Consider the following 20,723-nt stretch of genomic DNA (forward strand, 5'->3'; position numbering starts at 1 on the left):
TTAGGATTTATGTTACTATATTAATGGTTGGTCTATAATTGCAATTCATTTTCAGTATGCTAACCTACTTACATTGTTACACTAGTTCATTATTTCAATATTTGGGGAGTACCATCTCTAGTAAACCAGATATTTTTTTTTTTTGTTAAACATTGCAGTAATTTATGTCTAATCTTAGACGGATGGATTAATATTTTAATTTTTCATGGCCTACAATGTATATTGGAGTGTGATAAAACTATTGCAGGTATCTATACAGTGGGTAGCTGTTGTACAGAAGTTATGCTGCTATTATGTTTAATTATGTGGTGGTACAGCTATTGGTATAATCCTTAAAGGGATCCTGTCATCGGAAAACATGTTTTTTTCAAAATACATTAGTTAATAGTGCTGCTCCAGCAGAATTCTGCACTGAAATCCATTTCTCAAAAGAGCAAACAGATTTTTTTATATTCAATTTTGAAATGTGACATGGGGCTAGACATTTTGTCAGTTTCCCAGCTGTCCCTGGTCATGTGACTTGTGCCTGCACTTTAGGAGAGAAATGCTTTCTGGCAGGCTGTTGTTTTTCCTTCTCAATGTAACTGAATGTGTCTCAGTGGGACATGGGTTTTTAATATTGAGTGTTGTTCTTAGATCTACCAGGCAGCTGTTATCTTGTGTTAGGGAGCTGTTATCTGGTTACCTTCCCATTGTTCTTTTGTTTGGCTGCTGGGGGGAAAAGGGAGGGGGATGATATCAGTCCAACTTGCAGTAAAGAGTGATTGAAGTTTATCAGAGCACCAGTCACATGACTTGGGGCAGCTGGGAAATTGCCAATATGTCTAGCCCCATGTCAGATTTCAGAATTAAATATAAAAAAATCTGTAAGCTCTTTTGAGAAATGGATTTCAGTGCAGAATTCTGCTGGAGCAGCACTATTAACTGATTCATTTTGAAAAAAAATTTTTTCCCATTACAGTATCCCTTTAATAAGGCAATTCTGAAGAGTTTGCCACTATTTGGAAATTCTATATACAATTATAGCCATACAAAATAAATGAAGTATTTTCGTGATCCCACCTCAGCAGAATTTTAATGAGAATTTTTGGTTGAATGGAGCAAAAATGGAGATAGCTGGACTGTCTAGTTGGTAGAAGTGAGATTCTGCTTTCATTAAGCTATTTCAGTGGCTATACTATTACTAAAGTTCTCCATCTGGGTTCAGCATTTTAAGATGTTCTCTCCACCTTTGTAGTTACTGCCCTGTAGCAAATAAATACTGCAGTTATTTCTATGTATATTAGTGATGGGCGAATTTATCCGGCAGGCGCGAATTTGCGGGCAAATTTGCACGATTCGCCGCTGATGAATAAATTCGCTGGTGAAAATTCGCTGGCGTTTCGTGAATTTTTCACCGTTTCGTGAATTTCGCAGGAAATTTGTAAATTTTTCAGCGAAGAGAAACGCCGCAAATTCACTCCTCACTAATGTATATGTTAATGTAAATTTTTCTGCATTAGTTCCATGCTATTATGCCGTTCTTCATATATTCTTTTAGAGTTGCTGCAATAATCATTACAGTTTAGGCATGGTGTACATTTCAACAGTTTAATAAATATTTTCGTTCTTCTCAGCACAGTTGCTATTAATATGAGCAATGCAAATGTTGATACAACCAGTGGCCAGGGCCCGCACCCCCTCAGGGCCCCCCAGGCAGTCCGTGCGCCACTAACAAATGCGGCCAAATGCGGCCGTACGGAGGGGGGTGGGGCCTGGCTGCACGTCACGCACCAGGGCCCGCCCCCCTCCAGGATCGCTACTGGGTACAACATAATCAAGCTTCTTATGAAGAGGTGTACTTTTAGTACTTCTCAGGTAAAGTACTTTTATCACTGCTGAGGATTGTCTTCTGTAACCTATGGCTTGAAAGATGTCACAAGGGCTTTTTCTAAGAATAAAAGTGAGGTTCTTACATTACTGTTTTTTTCCAAGAACCTATTAGAAACATTTGCCCTCCCATCTGACTGCTACGGTATTAACCAATGAGTGAATGCTGACATGGATAGCCAGGGAAAATGGAAAATTCAACACCAACTTACCGGAATTCTCTTTTCCTGGCTATCCATGGCAACATTCACATCAGCTTTCCCACCCCGTGTTGGATTAACTTCTCAGATACAAAGACACTCTTGAAGGGAAGGGGTGTATCTATATATAGGTGTGTTAGGGTGATTGCTCAATTATTCTTTTACTTCTGTCCTATCAGCTATCTGTGGCGGGAATAACCCATGTGTGAATGCTTCCATGGATAGCCAGGAAAAGAAAATTCCGGTAAGTTGGTGTTGAATTTTCCATTATTTATATATAGTTAGAACTAAGTCTTGGTGGCCCATTCACATTATTCAAATATAAGTTTATATAGCAGGAAAAGGCAAGGCTAAATAACCAACAATTCAATTCATAAATACATACATATATATATATATATATATATATATACACGCACATACTAATCTTTTGGTATAATCCTGACACTTCTCTGAACAGGGCTAAGCAGTTGCAGGGGGCAATGTAACAGTTTAATAGAAGCTGATCTGCTTACTTGACAGATTCCCACTATATCACTGCACTGCAGCAGAACATCCCCAGGCCAGCATTACCTATACTGAACTGTATTAATCCATTTACTGCCCAAATGAAACCTGCCAACTGAGCCCCAAGCGATTTATATATACATATATTTATAGATTTATTTATAGTGTGTGCAAATACCATGAGGGGTTTAGTATCTCCCTTAACAAAGCACTCCATGGGGTTCAGAGCCTGCAGAGCAGATAAAAAGAAACAGTGATTATAGGGTGAGATTCAGTTCAGTTCAGTCAGAAACTTATCTCCCAGTTCAGTTCTGTAGGCTTCAGTGGAGTTGCCTCTGATAAACCATGGGGTACATTTGCCATAGTGGGGTGTATATGTATCGGTATTGAAATATAAAGGCAACCTCTGATCAGCCAAACATGATGACAAATAACTAGTTATCTCTATCCAATTTAAAGGGGAAAGTAGAATGTTCTGTTCATTTCATGCAGACTAAAAATCACATGAGCAGTTGACACTGTATACAGTTTATGGGAATTAGGCCATTCATTCAAATTAAGTATTTACTCAGTTTGAACAAGGACATGGTGCGGCAAACATATGCAAGAAGATTGGCACTACCAACTTAAGGAAGGCTCAAATCTTCTCAAGCAGGGCCAAAACTGAGGGTAGGCATGAGCTGAGTAGGGTGCAAGAGGTAAGTGGTGCAATTATCAAGGAGAGAGAGAGTGAATAAAAGTCTGGCGAATGAGTGTGGATTAGGCTTCGAGGAATTTGACATGTTTTGTTTTGCCAAAAATCCGCCACAGGTGAAATGTTGCCGACGCCCATGAAAGTCTATGGGCGCCAAAACAATTTTGATGTGCGACCTTTTTTTTTTTTGAAGCGTGCCTCCATACAAGTCTATGGGCACCATTTCTGCGGCAAAACAATGTGAAAAAAAGTGCCCATCCTTAGTGACGATATCTGAGCGGTGGGTTTGGTGCAAAAAGAGTAGAAGGAGATAATGAATGGAGGGCATGGGCCAAGTAGCATTGTCAAGGGCACAAGTACAAATGGCTGGAGTGCAGAATCCATGGCGGTCATTTTTCTATGAAAGGTGAGATCTGAACCCCTGATGACAAAATTATGGTTTGAAAGAGGCATGGCTAGAGGGGTCCCTCTAGTTGTGCCTCCTGACTCCCATTGTTGTCTCTTCTAAAGTGTAGGACATATTCCTAGTAGCTCCATGGAACCTGCTTAAGTCGACCATAGACGTGCAGATTTTAGCCTCGTATACCAACATACGAATGGATGACACAATCTTCAGACCTGCCACTAACCATTCAGATGAAATAAAGTAGCAAAAGAACAAATCAGAAGATGTTCTGGCCATGACAGCAATCGTATGAAAGTTATGTCTGACAAATAGAAGTGACAGTTATTGATATGGTCAGATAGGCAATACATGCAGAGATATTATCTGTAGCCTACAGAGATCTTCTAACCTGTCCCATCGACTAAACAATCGATCGCCATGGTACAAAAGATGTTGGGACGATCCACACTCCAAAAATCATACAAAACGTTGATTCGTATGACTTTATCTGTGCGTCTATGGCCAGATTTAGTCTGTTTGGATGAATCACACATCACTATGGGGGAAACCTGGAGCAACCCCCTCTCAAATGTGGTCGAAGTTCTAGTGTTCCCACTGGGCGCTGTGGTCTGTCAATACTCCCAGCTCATTTCTGCCTGAAGACTAATGAGTGTGAGGGCATCAAAGGGACCAAGAGACTGGATTAGTGTGTATGTATATATATATATATATATATATATATATATGTGAGTGTGTTTATATATACATATGTATATAATATAGAGAGAGACAGACAGACAGACAGAGACAGAGAGAAATCCACATACAATTTGATGCAATTGCCTCCAATGCAACTCCCCCTTGTGGCTGCAATTACATTGGATTCTGGGTAAACAAACGTGCCATATTGTGTCCAAAACTGATCTTTGCAAACTGCACTTGGCGTTATAAATGAATTCTAGCATTCTAGACTACATAGAACTTGTAGCCACAGGCCCAGCAACTACAAGGGATGGAATGCCCACATTGGCTATTGGCACTGTCATTTAAAATATGTCTCTATGACTTTAAAGTAAGGGCTCTTTCATTACTAGGAAATGCTCAAACCCCTGTATTTCTGGCACCAGTTATTTTGTCTCCAGCAAGTGGCAGGTGAAGTCATTGCAAGGGATGCTTTATGAACTGTACATTGTAGTTTTTCCTACCGCACACCTGTAGTTCACCAATCCTGCAACTGGTGGTGCGTTTCTTCCGTTGACCCGGCCGGGTCCCTTAGCAACGTATGTGTATAGAAAACGGATCCGCACACACACTGGTTAATGCAGTCGGGGAGTATACCCTTTTATTTAGCCACCAAATATTCAACGTTTCGGGGGGGGGAATACCCACGGGGAACACCCACCCTTCATCAGGATATGATACGTTATGAACTGTACATCCCAACTGCAAAGATAGAGGAGAAACGATGGTTGGTGTAGAATACCGCAGGACTGGATGGACCTGCACATTGAAGAGACCCAAAGCAATGATGGAGCGATGAACCAGCTAATACAAAACTGACATTTAACCAGCAGAGCTCCAATTGTTGCTGAAATACAACTCACCCCCTGACAACCTTCAACTGATGGTGACATGCCCATAGCTGCTTTCAAAGCCCCCTGACTCTGCCCTGAAACCAGCCCTGCCTCTGAAATAACCACAGCATTGACATTTCTAATCAGATTCATATTTGAGTATATTCCTCCTTGCAATGACCTGGTTACACGCAGAGAATATACTTAAACTATATTTAAATGATTTCTGCTCTTAAACTGCTTTGTAGGAATATGCAGAAAAGGTAAAATTGGGCGAGCGGAACTAATTGCGTTACTTAATGCCATCGCCGCCCAGGCAACGCTCTGTCTGACAATGTTAATGTCTCCGGCTCATGCAACAACTTCATCAGGAATTTCAGCACCGTGCCTTATTTCTTTTGACATCCAGGCTTTTAGGCTGCTCTGGAACTGCATGGGAGAAAGCACACACCCATAGAGGGCACCATTGCATGCGACCACACACTCTAGTTGCCATAGCAACATTTTGCCTAGTTTAGCACTTTACTCCTTCTACTTCCTTCATTTTAACTCATTCCTCCTCTCCACTTGCACTTTTTGACCCTCTCTGTTCACCAAAGCGGCTTTTACGTTCAGGGCTGTATTAATAAATGGCAAACAGAGTATTTGCCCAGGGCTCACCAGGACAGGGGGCCAACAATAGACTCTTTATCTGCTTTCATCTTAATTCTATATTAAACCAATGTGCCTAAGGGATCTTTCTATGAAACAGCTGGTTTCATTACAAGGGATGGGGGTATCTCGTGTACAGGTGGGTTGGGGTTTCTACTAGTTTGTTTTTCAGCAATGAAAACACAATAAGGAGATCACTTAGTAGTTTTCCTTTATATTCATGTTCACCTTAAAGTGACCCGCCCATATTTAATTCACTGTAGCATAATTAATCCCCATTTAAATACCCCCTATCCCTTTCTCTCTCTCTTCTGACATCATACCCCAAGCTAAATACCATGGATGAATTCTTGGGATATGTTTAAACCATTCCTTCACTGACTAACCCCCACCCCCCCCATGCCCTTCAATATATAATGTCCTCTGTCCCCAATACGGTTTATCCTCTCCTTATCTCCCTCTATCAGTCCAGCAAGGGTTGTCTGTAAGTGATATCAGATAATCAGAAGATAGTCCATGCAGTCATTTGCTAACACTTTTTCAACCCTCTGTCACTCTATGATTATTACATTTTCTCCATCTTTCTTCTGTGAATACTAGAGATGCACCAAATCCAGGATTTGGTTTGCGATTCGGCCAGGATTCGGCCTTTTACAGCAGGATTCGGATTCGGCCGAACCGAATCCAAATCCTAATTGCAATATGCAAATTAGGTGCAGGGAGGGAAAACACATGACTTTTTATTACAAAACAAAGAAGTAAAAAAATGTCCCCTTCCCACCCCTAATTTGCATATGCAAATTAGGATTCAGATTCGGTTTGTGAAGGATTTGGGGGTTCGGCTGAATCCAAAATAGTTGATTTGGTGCATCCATAGTGAATACCTTAGAGAAAGCGCCTTCTCCATAAAGCTGCTGGACCAGCCAATAGGCACAGAGGCAACAAACTGAGCCTTGGACCTTCTTCTACTTTATATAAATATTTTGTTGGTGACATCACTTTGCAAATGCAGTACTTATGTAAAATGAGAAGGACACATTGTGACCATGCATGGATAGAGAATGTGATATGCTCAAGACTTGGTCAAGGGGAGGTCTAGGAGGAAGCATTGCTCAACTATCTTTGCAAGAATTTTGAGGTTCATGTCAGCCTTGCCAATGCCCTGCTGTTTTGGCTGAACAACAACTCTACGAAGAAGATACTTATTTTGTAAACACTAATTTTGTGGGAAGTAAGGTGCCTTCATGCTGTTTGCTTGCTTCCCTAGATAGCTAGCCCCTTTCCCCCCAGGCAAACCCTGCCTGTTATATTGCCTCCTATGTAACCTGAAAACTGAGCTTTTCACTTCTATCCCTGCACTGGTAACTGCCAACATGTGCAAGGTAATGTATCCTCTGCTCCACTGTAAAGAAAGATATAATTTCAGTATAGAAGCGTAAGTATTTTGCACTTCTTACATATAGGGAACTATTGCAATATATTCATCTACATCACATGATAACTAATGAAGGGTTAAAGGAACATAAAGACTGAGCCTTACCAATAGTTGACACCACCGTCCCGACAAAGTAAAACGATCCAGTGAAGTCCCACCTGGGTCTCAGGGCGTCCGCCCTGATCCCTGCAGCCATCGCTGTCTCATAGTCTTTCAAGAAGGTGCGAAGCTCGAGGATGCTGATGTTAAAGGTATGGCTAAAGTTCCTCAGTATTGTATTCCAGCGGTTATGGGCCAGAGCTTCTGAGGGTCTCTCTATGGTGGAAAACACAGTGGCCCCAGCAATGAGATAGAGAATAATGAAAACTGCAAGGAGTAAAAAACGTCCGTTGTCTTCATTCATTGGCAGCAAGCAGCAGCAAGTTTTAGTTCTCCTTCCAGGCATCATCCAAATTTCAACACCACGGGGAAGGCTGAGAGCAACCAACGCCTCATTGGATAGAAAGGCATCGGATCACAATTCATAAGGATATCACGCCTGGAGTGCGATGCACTTTCTTCTGCCAACTTGCTTCAGAGAGCAGCTCCTCGTTCCATTCCACTTCTCATTTTTGGTTTGAAAACTGTCACATGGGCAAATTCAAGCTACTGTCACGGGTTGGGTTAGGGATAGAAGTAAACCTGCAACTCAGCACTGGAGTCTCTCCGGAATCTGTAGCTCAGTTGTTTCTTGGTGAAGCATCAGAAGAGCCTTGTCATTGATTGTTTCTCTTTGAATTAGCAGAATGGCATGAGTCAGGCTTCTTACTACGGAGCACTTGTATCCCATGCATGCATAAATGTATTTGTCATGCCCGGCTGCATCTCATCTCCTTTACGTGCTCCCAGGTGGCGTCGCCTCGTGATTGCTTGGGTAGATTCTTTGAAACCACCTTAATTCAATTAAACAGCGCTGCCGTTAACTCTTCGTCGCTGATGGTTCATTTAAAATCGACTGAACGTTTTTTTATGGTTTTTACGAGCGCAGAGATCTCACTGTAAATTGTCCTAAAATGTCCATCCACGTTGCCCTCTAATGTGACAACTCACAGTAAGTGTTGCCATTGCAGCTTCTCGGCCGTCTTCCCTGGCTCTCTGGGATTACCTTGAAGCAAACAAACCAAGACTTTACCAAGTTTTATGCGCTGTCTGGTGTCAGTAAAAAGGAAATAAATCCCTAGGGATCATAGAAAGTGAAAGAAAACCTAAAGACCCAGTGAAATGAATGTACTTGTACTCTGTTCCTTAACCTTGCGTGTGCTAGACTTCCTTAACATGATGCAATCAAGGGTTAATGCATGCTCAGGGACAGATTGATGCACAGGCTCCGCTAGATTGTAGCCTTAGGTCGCAGTGTGATCAGGGGCCCATCTAGTTTTTATTTCAGTTATTATTTCTATCTTCTCTTCTTTTAATATTTATTTTCATTTGCCATGTTGGGTCTGTTTGGGCACCCATGCTGGGAAAAGAAGGCAGGAACTCTATAGTTCCTGCCTTGTATCCAAGCAGGCCTGGATTTGTGGCAAGGCCTAGGGCGGGAAAGATTTTAGGGGTGCAAAGCCGCCCAGCCGCATCCTAAGGAGCACCGGGGACTCAAAGCTACCCAGTGCTCTGGTGCTTGAGAAAAGCATGTGTCTTGCCTGCCTTCTTCCTCTATAGCAATGATACTAGCTAATATTTCATGAGCGCTGTCCCTGTGCGGGCGGTGTAGGAGCAGGAGGATGGACCCATGTATGCGTAAAATTTAAGTGTGCGCACATCAGCCAATGAGTGGTTTTGGGGTGCCAGGCCCAGGGTCGGACGGGACGATTGGGGTGCCCACCAGGTTTCAAACCTCCGGGGGCGCACAGCGTGCATGATGTGAACGCCGAAGCACAGTGCTCATGCACGAATGCCGCCACACCGGCCTGCAATTTGTTTTTTTTTATGGGACAGCTGAACAGGGAGCAGGTCTGGGCCGGTCGGGGCTCACTGGGTTTCCCTGGCCAGTCCCCTTCAAAGACAGGGTCGGACTGGACTGGCCGACACCTGTTCCCCTAATCAGTTGGCCCATAAATAACTGCTCTTACGCTGTGGCCATTGCAGTCAGCGCATGCACAGTGTTTGTGTCGGACTGGGACACCAGGGGCCCACCCAAAAACCTTTGACTAGGGCCCATCAATTAATCTTAGACCAGGGACCCACTCTTAGTGCTATTATTCTTCCTTTCCTCACTCATCTATTCTCCTTTTCTTTACACACTATAATATATTATACCCTCTATTTAGCCACTTTGTTCTCATAGAAATAGGGAATGACCATGAAATAGGCCAAATATTTAGCAGCATGAGGGCCCCCTGACACCTGGGCCCACCGGGACTTTTCCTGGTATCCCTGTGGGCCAGTCCGACACTGTGCTCATTGCACGCCTTTTGTGCTTTTGCGCATGAGTGTCTTTTGCGTGTGGTGGATGGGCAGCTGTTTGGAGGTTGGGGGGGCCCCCGATGACTGCCAGCAGGGACCTTCATTTTGCAGCCTGGCGGGGCTGCAAAATGCACCAGTCCAATCGTATTCAAAGATACTTTTGCTGGGGGCCCGGCGCCTTGTTGCTATGCCGCTGGTTACATGCGTGTCTGTGAATGTAGCCTAGGGGCCCCACATCTCATTAATCCACCACTGTGCATGCTGGGAGTTGTAGTCCAGTAACATCCACGGTTAAGTAACAGGACAATAATATAAGGGAGAAATTAAGAAAATTGATAGCTACTTTCCAGCTATAAAGAAGCTACAAGGGGTCTGCAACAATGAATTTGTGCCTGTAGGGATCCCTGTGTAGCCTGGAAGTTAAGGGAACATTTACCTCCTGCCCTTGGGGATTTCTTCTGAAGACTGAGTACTGCAGCCAAAAGTTACCCAGTGCCAGAGCGAAGAAAAGGTAGAAAAGGCGGCTTCAGCTTCAGTCTGTCGGCTGATTCTTTGTTGCATGATGGAGAAAGCGCTGCCGCCGTTGTTCCGCCTACAATGTGGCCGGGCAGACACTTCAGCACCTTGGAGAGTGCCTTCAGTCTAGCGCAGCCCCGAGCGACTGATCTGCCGCAGCCTCTCGCAACCGGTGCAGCCGCCTTCCTGTAGTAGCGACTGCTGCTCCTGCTGCTGCTGCAATTAAAGCGCTCAGCTCAGCCCAAGGTCTGGACGCTCCTCCCTCTCTCATAGGTGTAGCTGACACTGTCATGGCTGGAAACACAGTAACTAAGGGCTCTTCCCATGGAGACTGCGAATATTGGGCGATTTGGCGCGTAGAAGGGCTGAAGGCAGCAAGTCTGAAACCCAAACTCTATCAATACCTTATTGGAGCTGAATGGTCACATATTATAATGTAGGTTTCTCTGCATTCAGTTTAACACGTGGGGGGGGGGGGGGATTTTACTTGTGCACCAGGTTTAACCCTGTTATGCCTGGTAAAGGGGAAGGGTTACATTGAAGGGGATAAATCTGTTGCATTCACCCTTAAACAGCAAAACACATTGCAAATGCCTTATATTAAAACAACCCAATAGAACAGTTTTCTGTACAGGTGTAGGATCTGTTATCTGGAAACCCGTTATCCAGAAAGCTCCAAATTAGGGAAAGACCATCTCCTATAGACTCCATTTTTGCTCTTCGTTGTTTATTGTTTCTGAATTACTGCACTTCCTTTTCTGCTTCTAAATGGGGGGTCACAGACCCTCAGAAGCAAAAAAAACTATTTCTATGTGAGGCTACTTTTTTTCTTTCTTTATTGACCTTCTCATTAAAGGCACTGGATGGTTGCTAGGGTATATCGAACCCTAGCAACCACATCGCCTCTGAAACTCCAAACTGTGGAGCTGCTCAGCTAAAAGCTAAATAACTCAAACACCACAAATAATAAAAAATGAAAACCAATTGCAAATTGGTTATTGGTCACTGATCCCATCTAAAAACAAATGCTCTGTAAGGCTGCAAATGTATTGTCATTGCTATTTTTTATTACGCCTCTTTCTATTCAGGCCTCTCCGTTTCATATTCCAGTCTTTCAAATCAATGCATGGTTTCTAGGGGAAATTTTACCCTAGCAACAAGATTTCTGTAATTGCAAATTGGAGAGCTGCTGGATAAAAATATAAATCAGTCAAAAACCACAAATAATAAAAAATGAAAAACAATTGCAAATTGTCTATGAATATCACTCTCTATATCATACTACGATGAACAACCTGCTTAATGCTTGAGCAGAACTGGGTGTTTAAATCAAATGATGCATTTGTCAATAAAGGGCACATTTCCCAGGGGCGCATTTAGAAGCCTCCAGGTTATTCTACTGTAAGATCATCAGCTCCACCAGGCTTACAGGGAAAGGGGTTGACCTAAAGGTGATGGTTTCAACCAGCCGATGAAGAATTCTAAGACTTAAATGGAGCATGCAGGTGGTCCCAATGTATATTGGGTGCATAGCACGAAATGGTCTTGAGATAAAGTCTACCTTTATTTTATTGAAAACATCCTTACATGTCTTAAAGGGGTTGTTAACCTTTGAGTTTACTTTTAGGGGCACATTTACTAAGGGTCGAAGTGAATTTTCAAATTAAAAAAACTTTGAATTTCGAAGTATTTTTTGGGTACTTCGACCATCGAATAGGCCAAATTCAACTTTGATTCAAATAGAAAATAGTTAGAATATTCGACCATTCGAAAATCTATGTACTGTCTCTTTAAAAAACTTCAACTTCGACACTTCGCTACCTTAAACCTGCCGAATTGCCTATGGGGACCTCCTAGAACCTATAGCCAAAATTTGGCTAAGTTTTACAAAGTCAATGGATTTTTTTTAAAAATTGTTCGATCGATCGATTAAATCGTTCGAATCAATCGATTCACCGAATGGTCGAACGATTTTACTTCGACCGAAAACGGCCAAAACAATTCATAAAGAAAAGTTTGACTATCGAATTTGGTCTATTCGATGATCGAATTTCAAAGTTTTTTAACTTCGAAATTTGACCCTTGATAAATCTGCCCCCTAGTGTGATGTAGAGGGTGTTATTCTGAGACAAACTGCAATTGGTTTTCATTTTTTATTATTTGTGGTTTTTGAGTTATTTCGCTTTTTATTCAGCAGCTCTCCAGTTTGCAGTTTCAGCTATTTGGTTGCTAGGGCCCAAATTACACTAGCAACCATGCATTGATTAGAATAAGAGCTTGGGGTATGAAAAGAAAAGGGCCTGAATATCAAGATAATCAATTAAAAATAACAATATATTTGTAGCCCTACAGAACATTTGTTTTTTAGATGGGGTCAGAGACCCCCATTTAAAAGCTGGAAAGAGTCAGAAAAATAATTAAAAAATTGTAAAAAAATAAATAATGAAGACCAGTTGAAAAGTTGCTTAGAATTGTCCATTCTATAGAATATGAAAAGTTAAAACTTGAAGGTGAACCAGTCCTATAAGTGAAGCTTGCAGTAGCAGCCAGACTGCAGATAGGCAGGAGTTATGGGAATACAAAGCAGTGTGTAAATTAGTTCTTCCTACTTTTGCCCTCATGACTTCTGAGAACTCTCCATTGTATTCAAGCCTTTAATGCCTTAAACAGCCAAGAGACACATTTGCACATGAATTCTCCACATATGTGCTCAGAAAACAAATGAATATTGTAGCAGTCACCCTTCAAATATTGAATTTCCAACCCACAGTGCGCAAAGCAGAGCAAAATAACCACCATAGGTAATTGATTTATGTTTATGTGAAAAAGAGAAAAAAAAAACCATGAGTGTGAGCAATGATCTCAAGCAAAGCGGCAGCATCTATATGAATTGATATTGGCTTTATATAGAAATAATCTATCAAATAAAGCTATTTAGTATTAAAACTGTACACAAAGTCCATTAATTCAACGTTTCTGTCTCTGGGTGGAAAAATATACAGTACAGGTATGGGATCTGTTATCCAGAAACTACTTATCCAGAAAGCTCCCCACACCTACCTGTTTCAGGCATGCTGGGGGCCAGGGAGGGCAGTTAGAAGCCTCTTCAGGCAAGGACAAGGACCGGGTCTGAGACAGTAATTTATCCTTATTGGAAGCAGAACCAGCCTATTGGGTTTATTTAATTTTTACATGATTTTCTGGTAGACTTAAGGCATGAAGATCCATATAACAGAAAGACCCATTATCCGGAATACCTGAGGTCCCGAGCATTCTGAATAACAGGTCCAATACCTGTATACATGTCATGTAGGGTATAGGTGCACTTGTTCCATTGTTTCCATTCGTTTGTTCCTATTATGATTAAGAAAAAATAATAATTAACACTTGCATGAAACTCATATGTCGAATGAGAAAAGGGCAAATAATTCCCTACAGGGCAGCATTTACATCTCACAAAGGATAATTCCTTCTAAAACCAAAAGGAAAAAACCCTGGGATCAATAGCTCTGAACATTTAGAGAATAAAACAAGCAGATACAGTTACAGTAGTATATACAGTTTTCCATTGCTTGAAGCCGGCAACTCCTTTTTATTTTTTAATTCAAACGATGAATCATTTCTCAGCTCCCTTAGAGAGGAAATTCCTCGAGTTTAATTTCCTTTGCAGTGAAAAGCTTTCCAAGCTCACAAACACGTCGCTTGTATTGTCCGAGGATAGTTATATCAATCTTACATTGTATATAATGAATATTTACAGCTAGGACCTAGCTACAGTAGGTTGTCCTTCCCAGCTTCCCAGACGCTTTCCCAGTTCCTCTATATATTAGTTTCATCGACGGATGCCCATAAGTGCCCCCAGTACCCAAATTACATTCTAGCCAATGCTTAATTTAGGCTTCCCTTTATTTAATATCCCTAAATAACACACTATTTTATATGTAACCTTATGGTCTACAACTGAAGCCTTGTGTTTCTGGTTAAAGCCAGCTGATCCTTTCTGGGTAGCAGATTCTGACTCAGTATACACATACATATGAATATTTTGAGTTTTTAGATTTAGAGAACTGGGAAGGATAACAACCTTGCAGCAACCTTGGGGCACGAAGCAGGACTTATCTGGGGCAAATAGTACTAAAAATAAAAAGAAACCCTACTATTTGGAAGATGATAAGTTAAGGTGGCCATAGACGTAACAATTACGATCTTTCGTTTCAATACACACGTGTAGAGCTGAATTGTCAGATATACAGGTAGAAACAATAGAATTCTACCTGTATCTGATGATTCAGCATTAGCAATGGCCGATGTTTGGGTCCCTTCAAAGGCACCTGATCAAATTTTCCGTCCAGCCCAATCGACGAGCCAACCGATATCCAAGTCTTCTGCTGATATCGGTCTGCTCTTTTCCCATCATGCACGCACCAAATATCGTACAAAAATTAGTTTCGTACGATATTATCTGTGTGTCTATGGCCACCTTAAAGCGGATATTGTATTTGTGACACCCAACCGGTAAACGCTCAGGAACAGCAGGCATGGGCTGTTCTCTTTTATAGACCATGAAACCACCCCATAGAATGTTGGAGGATGACTGGACACATTGTGGTTAAAGGACAAACAATTATTGGAAGGCAGATAGAGGGATCTGTTGTTTTTATCACTGGCATGATCACTAGTACCAAGGTTTTTTTTAATCATTGATCGAGGCTGAGAACAATCATGGTATGTATTGATACTAGGGACAATGCTTATGGAGGTAAGTTTAGAGGAATGAAAGCAATCCTGCTGGGAATTCTTCATGATTCCACAGTGTGTGAGTGTGTATTGTCACCATGAGTGTGGGGGGGGAATAATTGACATGAATAACCTCTAAAATTAATCCTTATAAACCATGCATATCAATGGCACTGCTTATTGTTATAAAATGTGAAGATATTATTCACTGTAGGACTAATTTAGCATTCTTGGGCACCTCGAGTGCAGGTGTAAGGGCATCACTAGAGCTGGTCTATGGAGGCAGCTCTCTGCATCATTTTAAGAACCCAGAGCAAGAAGCAGGGATTCTTGCATGTAAAGATTTCTATCGGCAGGGAGTAAATTCATGGGTTTACAAGCTTAGGGTTGTTGCAGAGGGCACCTGTCCAGGTACTTGACTCTACCAACCCTCTCTGAATACAGAACTGCCGCATACAGGTTGGCTTAGGCAGCAATGCAATCACAGCTAGGTACTGCACTTTCTGCTCCTCGGGATGCCACCAATGATGCCTGCAGACTATGGACTTATTAGGGAAGCCAATAAAGTTCTTTGAAAATAATAGATTTCCTCTGAACAGATAAGTACAGATATAGCAATAGCCATATGGTTATGATTGCATGTGCTGCAAGATGATTTAATAATTCATTATGTTAACAGACTGTGCTGTGCATAATCAGCTGCACATATGCCATTCAGGGATGATCCGGCACCAACTTCTCTAATCAAGTTGAGTACACATTGTTTCTGTTGGGTTAATAGTAATTAATTATATCTGTGTGTGTCTCACCGAGACAGAACATATTAAGACTCGTGTTAATTTGCCATTGGTTTTGCATGGGATGTGCATGGTTTGCTTGATGAGCACTGTTGTTTCATTCTTAAAGCAAAGGTTCGCATAGAATATACAAGTGCAGATACCCATGGCAACTCTGCCGAGTGCTGACTACAAGTTAGGAAAAGAAAGCAAATATTGTTTTAGTTGCTATGGTAACTGCACTGGTACAGTTTAGCAGTCACATATGGCCAAATTTAGTTGGAACTGGATTGAACATTACTGGCCTGCACAGAGCTCTGATTTTCTGATTTCAACCCAGTTGAACACTGTGGGATAACCTGGAACACTGACTGTGAGCCCAGCCTTATTGGCCAACACCAGTGCCCAACCACATGTATGGATGGAAGCAAGTCCCACCAACAATGTTGTAACATCTAGTTGATACCACAAATAAGTAGAGGGTAAAGGCTGACCTAAACCCAACTGAATACTATGGGATGAACTGGAACACCAACAGGGGCCCGATCTCCTACAGCAGTGCCCAACCTCTTACATATGAATATAAAAAAATCCCACCAACAATGTTGCAACATCTAGTTGAAATCCTTCCAAGAAGAGTAGAGGGTAAGGACTAACCTTAACCCAACTGAACACTATGGGATGAACTGGAGTACCAATAAGAGCCTGATCTCCTACATCAGTGCCCAACCGCTTAAATATGAATCAAAGAAAATCCCACCAACAACGTTGCAACATCTTGTTGACATCCTTCCAAGAAGAGCATGGGGTAAAGGCTGACCTCAACCCAACTGAACACTATGGAATGACCTGGAATACCAATAGCAGCCTGATCTACATCATAGCCCAACTTCTTACATATGAACATCTGGTGGAAATCCTTCCCAGAAGAGTAAAGGGTAAAGGCTGTTCTAAAAGCAAAGGGAAGACAAACTTCCTATCAATACCCTTTCTTTAGGAATGAGATGTTGGATAGGCAGGTGCCTACAAACATTTGGCCATAGAGCGGGCAACATCTGTAAACTCAATTTTGTAAATCAAAACATACCATTTTGCACTGCTGTCTGTGACATATCCGTCTTTAGAAAAAGGGTTCTTGCTCTTTGTCCTCTGAAACACCTGCTCTGATTCTGAGGGGCCGATTCACTAAATTCGAGTGAAGGATTCGAAGTAAAAAAACTTTTCGAAGTATTTTTCGGGCTACTTCGACCTTCGACTACGACTACGACTTCGAAACGAAGGATTCGAACTAAAAATCGTTTGACTATTCGACCATTCGATAGTCGAAGTACTGTCTCTTTAAAAAAACTTCGACCCCCTAGTTCGGCAGCTAAAAGCTACCGAAGTCAATGTTAGCCTATGGGGCAGGTCCCATAGGCTTTCCTAAGTTTTTTTGTTAGAAGGATATTCGATCAAATATTAATCTAGAATCTAGAATCCCTTACCATAAAATATTGCAGGGCTTTTTTATTATTTTTCCAAAAAAGTAAGTGAAATAGTAACAAGTACCAGGAGGTAAGTACAGCTCCCCTCTCCAAAAAAAATGATACAGTTTCACATAATATACCAGAAAATGTTTATTCTGGCCACGTTGTCCCTTTAACTAAGCCCGACTGTTCCGTCTCTGTAAAACACAAAGCTGTTCTTTGCTCAACTTTCTATTTATGCAGGTCTCATCTCTAGAAGGGCTGAAATTGCCGCTGATCAGATTTCCCGTGAATTTGCAGGATATAACAGAATTGAAACTCGGGATATCGACCTCTTTGGTATGAAAATATTTTGGCTTTCAGGAGCAGATTAAATCACACAAAGATATTAAAATCTAAAACACTGCGCTGCATAAATGATTATATGGCAATGTTATTCCTTTGTTTCTAATGAAGCAGAAATAATATAATTTGTTATTGCTTGAGACTTTATGTATTGTCATTTCGGCTCTAATTAGAATATTTCATTAGTTCTGATATTACACGGTTAACTAAATTAGGATTGAAAATCAAGTTATATGGTTATTCCAGATGCCGGCATCTTATTATTATTAGTATTTTAAACTTTGTGTGCGGTGGAGGGAAGGTTCTATAGCTAAATAATCTGATACATAAATAGATATACAGTACGTTGCTATTTCTGGGGAATATTATAATTTTTATGTTTTCTTCTAATTGTTTGTCAAATGGGAATATCTATTTTCTTTTTGGCTTTCTCCTCCAGGTTCTGCAAAGATGTTACTGGTTTGGGTTGTCTATTTGTGTGACCTAAGACTAAGTAGCCATTGTCTCTCTGGTTGACCAGCCGTGATCTTTATTATTTCTCAAAGGTTTCCTATTGTGTTATAATATGTATACAAAAGATACCATTGGAATTGGGAGTAGCCTAGCAGCTCTAAAGTCAAAGGGAGTAAATATAGTCCAACAGGACAATAAATGGTAGATACACCTAACCTGGAGTTCTTATTGCTTCTATAGGGAGATACCATAAAACTATGCAAGTAGGGTTGTCACCTTTCCCCATCTGGAAAGCCATGATGGGGGTTGGGAACTGACATCACGGGGAGGGGGCATGATTGTGATATGGGGCAGAGTGATGGTATCAAGAGGCAGAACAATGATGTGGTGATTGGATGATAATCTAGGGGGGTCCTGTCTGGTCAGGCCATTTGACCCAGGGAGCCCTTCTGAAAACTGGACTGTCCAGGTAAAAACTGGACAGGTGTAAACCATACATAGCAGTGCAGGTGTTGCTTTCATATTCCTTTATGGTACAATGTATAGTGCTGATATCTCTTTCCATTCTTGGCACAAAGTGCCCATCTGAAAGATTTACCTTTTGGATATGATTGCATCAAGCTTCTGGGTAAATAAGTTGAATATTTAAGATTTGCTTAGGCCACATCCTACAGAAGGGAAAAGTTGATTCACAATGTTCAGTAAATGCAGAGCTTAATTTAGTAGCACTAAGTACGCATTGAATGGAGTCAATGAGAATATTAAATACCAGGAACTCCATTAAGAAACATGGAATTGATTTTATCCTAATCTTATTAGCGGTAAAGTTGAGGCGCACTTGCACAGCAGAGATAAGGCACAATTGGAGTTCTGAGAAGCTTTCATTACTCGAGACTCGAGATTATCTGTCCAATGCTAAGTGCATCTGTATGGACAGTTGGCATGGACAATACTGAGGGCAGGTTTACCGGAAGAGAAGAGTCTCCAAAAAAGACAGGAAATACCAACCATATTGTTAGGATTGTAGTTTTTTTGGATGGTTTTCGTCATTTCATTAACACCAAGTTATTGTTACTGAATGTTAAGTACAGTAGAACCCTTATTTTAAATCCCCTGATTTAAAGTTTTCCCTCATTTTACATTGGCGGTCCCACCAATATATTATGCACAATACATTTCCCTGATTTTACATTTTCCTGGATTTTCCGCCATTTTTTTTCATTACGACCCCATGATCCAACTATGTTGAGCATAGTGGGGCTGAAGGTGTTAAGCAAGACACACAGGGCCTGGTGGCATAAGAATAAGGGAATCAGCCTCTTTAAGAAAAATATTTATTCTACAGGAGTCAATTGACAGTAGCCTCGTGTAGACTAGAAATGAGCAATTGAAGTTTCTGCAAACTCCATAATAATATAAATACAATCTTATTGATTTCTGCACATAAAGAGAAACAGCACCATCGCAGAAGGAGTAAGTGCCGCCGCTCAAAGGGAATTGAGTGAGTGACTTACAAAAAGAAAATGGCCTTATCTTAATTAGTGCATCCAAATAAAGGCTGGAAGAACAAAACAGGGGCTGGAAGAACAAAACAGGGGATAAAGACGAGTAATCAAGGAATTCTGTTTGATCACACGCTCAGCCAATTAAGGGTGTTTTATTTCTCCGGCGCTCACATTTATTGTCCTCTGAGAGCTTCAGTCCTTTTGTACATATTTTCAAATGCACTTTCCATTGAGTGTTTTAGGCTGAAAAACTTGTGCACTTCCCAATTTTTATTAAGGCTGGTGGCACAAGGGGAGGTTAGTCTCTAATCGATAAATCTTCGCTACTGCAGGAAACAAATCTCCCCGAAAGGCCTTCCCACAGGAAAGAATGTGAATCGCTGGTGGGATGACATAAGCGTCGCTTCTGTTTTCCGAAGTTGCCCAAAGTTGTCTCACAAGGAAACTTCGGGCAACTTTGGAAAACGAAGCTACCCCGGGAAGGGTTGGGCTGGTACCCCTGGTACCACCATCGTGCCCCCACACCCCCCTACAGGGGCTGTCAGAGGAGGGAGATCAGTGGCCTGTGGGAGCTCTGGCGGGTATCGGGGCCACCGTGTTTTTTCCCGGTGTCCCGCCAGCCCAGTCCAACCCTGATTGCTGGTGCCCTGCACCCTGAAGCAGTGATTCCCTGGCATTTGGCAAGACTTCCTAAACGAAAGGCCACTTTTCTACACTTGCCTGTTCTTTTCCCAAACAACTAAGCATTCAAATTCCGCCCATGCCTGTCTGTGCAAGAACTGACTCCGCAGAGCCTTCCTTTAAGACGAGATGGATTTATTACATTGCTCACTTTCCAAATTGATTGTGTCAACACATTAAACTGCTGATTTGCGTATTTCTAATATGTTCCTACCTGCATTCATGCGGCACCCGGCAATGCAAACATCCAGCTTGTGACACCAATGAACCAAATTTAAGAAAATACAAATACATTGCATTCCAATCATTAGCCTTGTAATTGGCCAAATTCCTTATTGATTGCATGACTATCAATGTGAAATGTTATATTATTTATACATTTTTTGCTAATTTGGGGGCATATTAAAGGGTAAAAGGAGCAGTGCACTGCAGTTTATGTGAATTCCAATACAGGTGACTGATGGCCTGTGTTTCAGTGGTATCTGAA

At 41.6% G+C, this 20,723-nt stretch overlaps 1 protein-coding gene across 2 annotated transcripts in view; it reads right to left on the bottom strand.

The window, feature by feature from the left end:
• Positions 1-10,519, bottom strand: part of LOC121394165 (potassium channel subfamily K member 12-like) — a 59,108-nt gene extending 48,589 nt beyond the window's left edge. The window contains exons 1-2 of one of the 2 annotated variants that reach the window (XM_041564286.1): positions 10,194-10,518; positions 7,421-8,459 (exon numbers count right to left, since the gene is read on the bottom strand). In XM_041564286.1, the coding sequence (XP_041420220.1) occupies positions 7,421-7,763 (343 nt within the window). In that variant the 5' untranslated portion in view covers positions 7,764-8,459; positions 10,194-10,518. Of the gene's footprint in view, positions 1-7,420; positions 8,460-10,193 lie in introns of both variants that reach the window. The other variant, XM_041564287.1, reaches the window with a different exon arrangement.
• Between the last annotated feature and the right edge of the window lie 10,204 nt (positions 10,520-20,723).

The sequence above is a fragment of the Xenopus laevis genome, chromosome 5S (genome assembly GCF_017654675.1).
Source record: "Xenopus laevis strain J_2021 chromosome 5S, Xenopus_laevis_v10.1, whole genome shotgun sequence".
Classification (NCBI taxonomy): Eukaryota; Metazoa; Chordata; class Amphibia; order Anura; family Pipidae; genus Xenopus; species Xenopus laevis.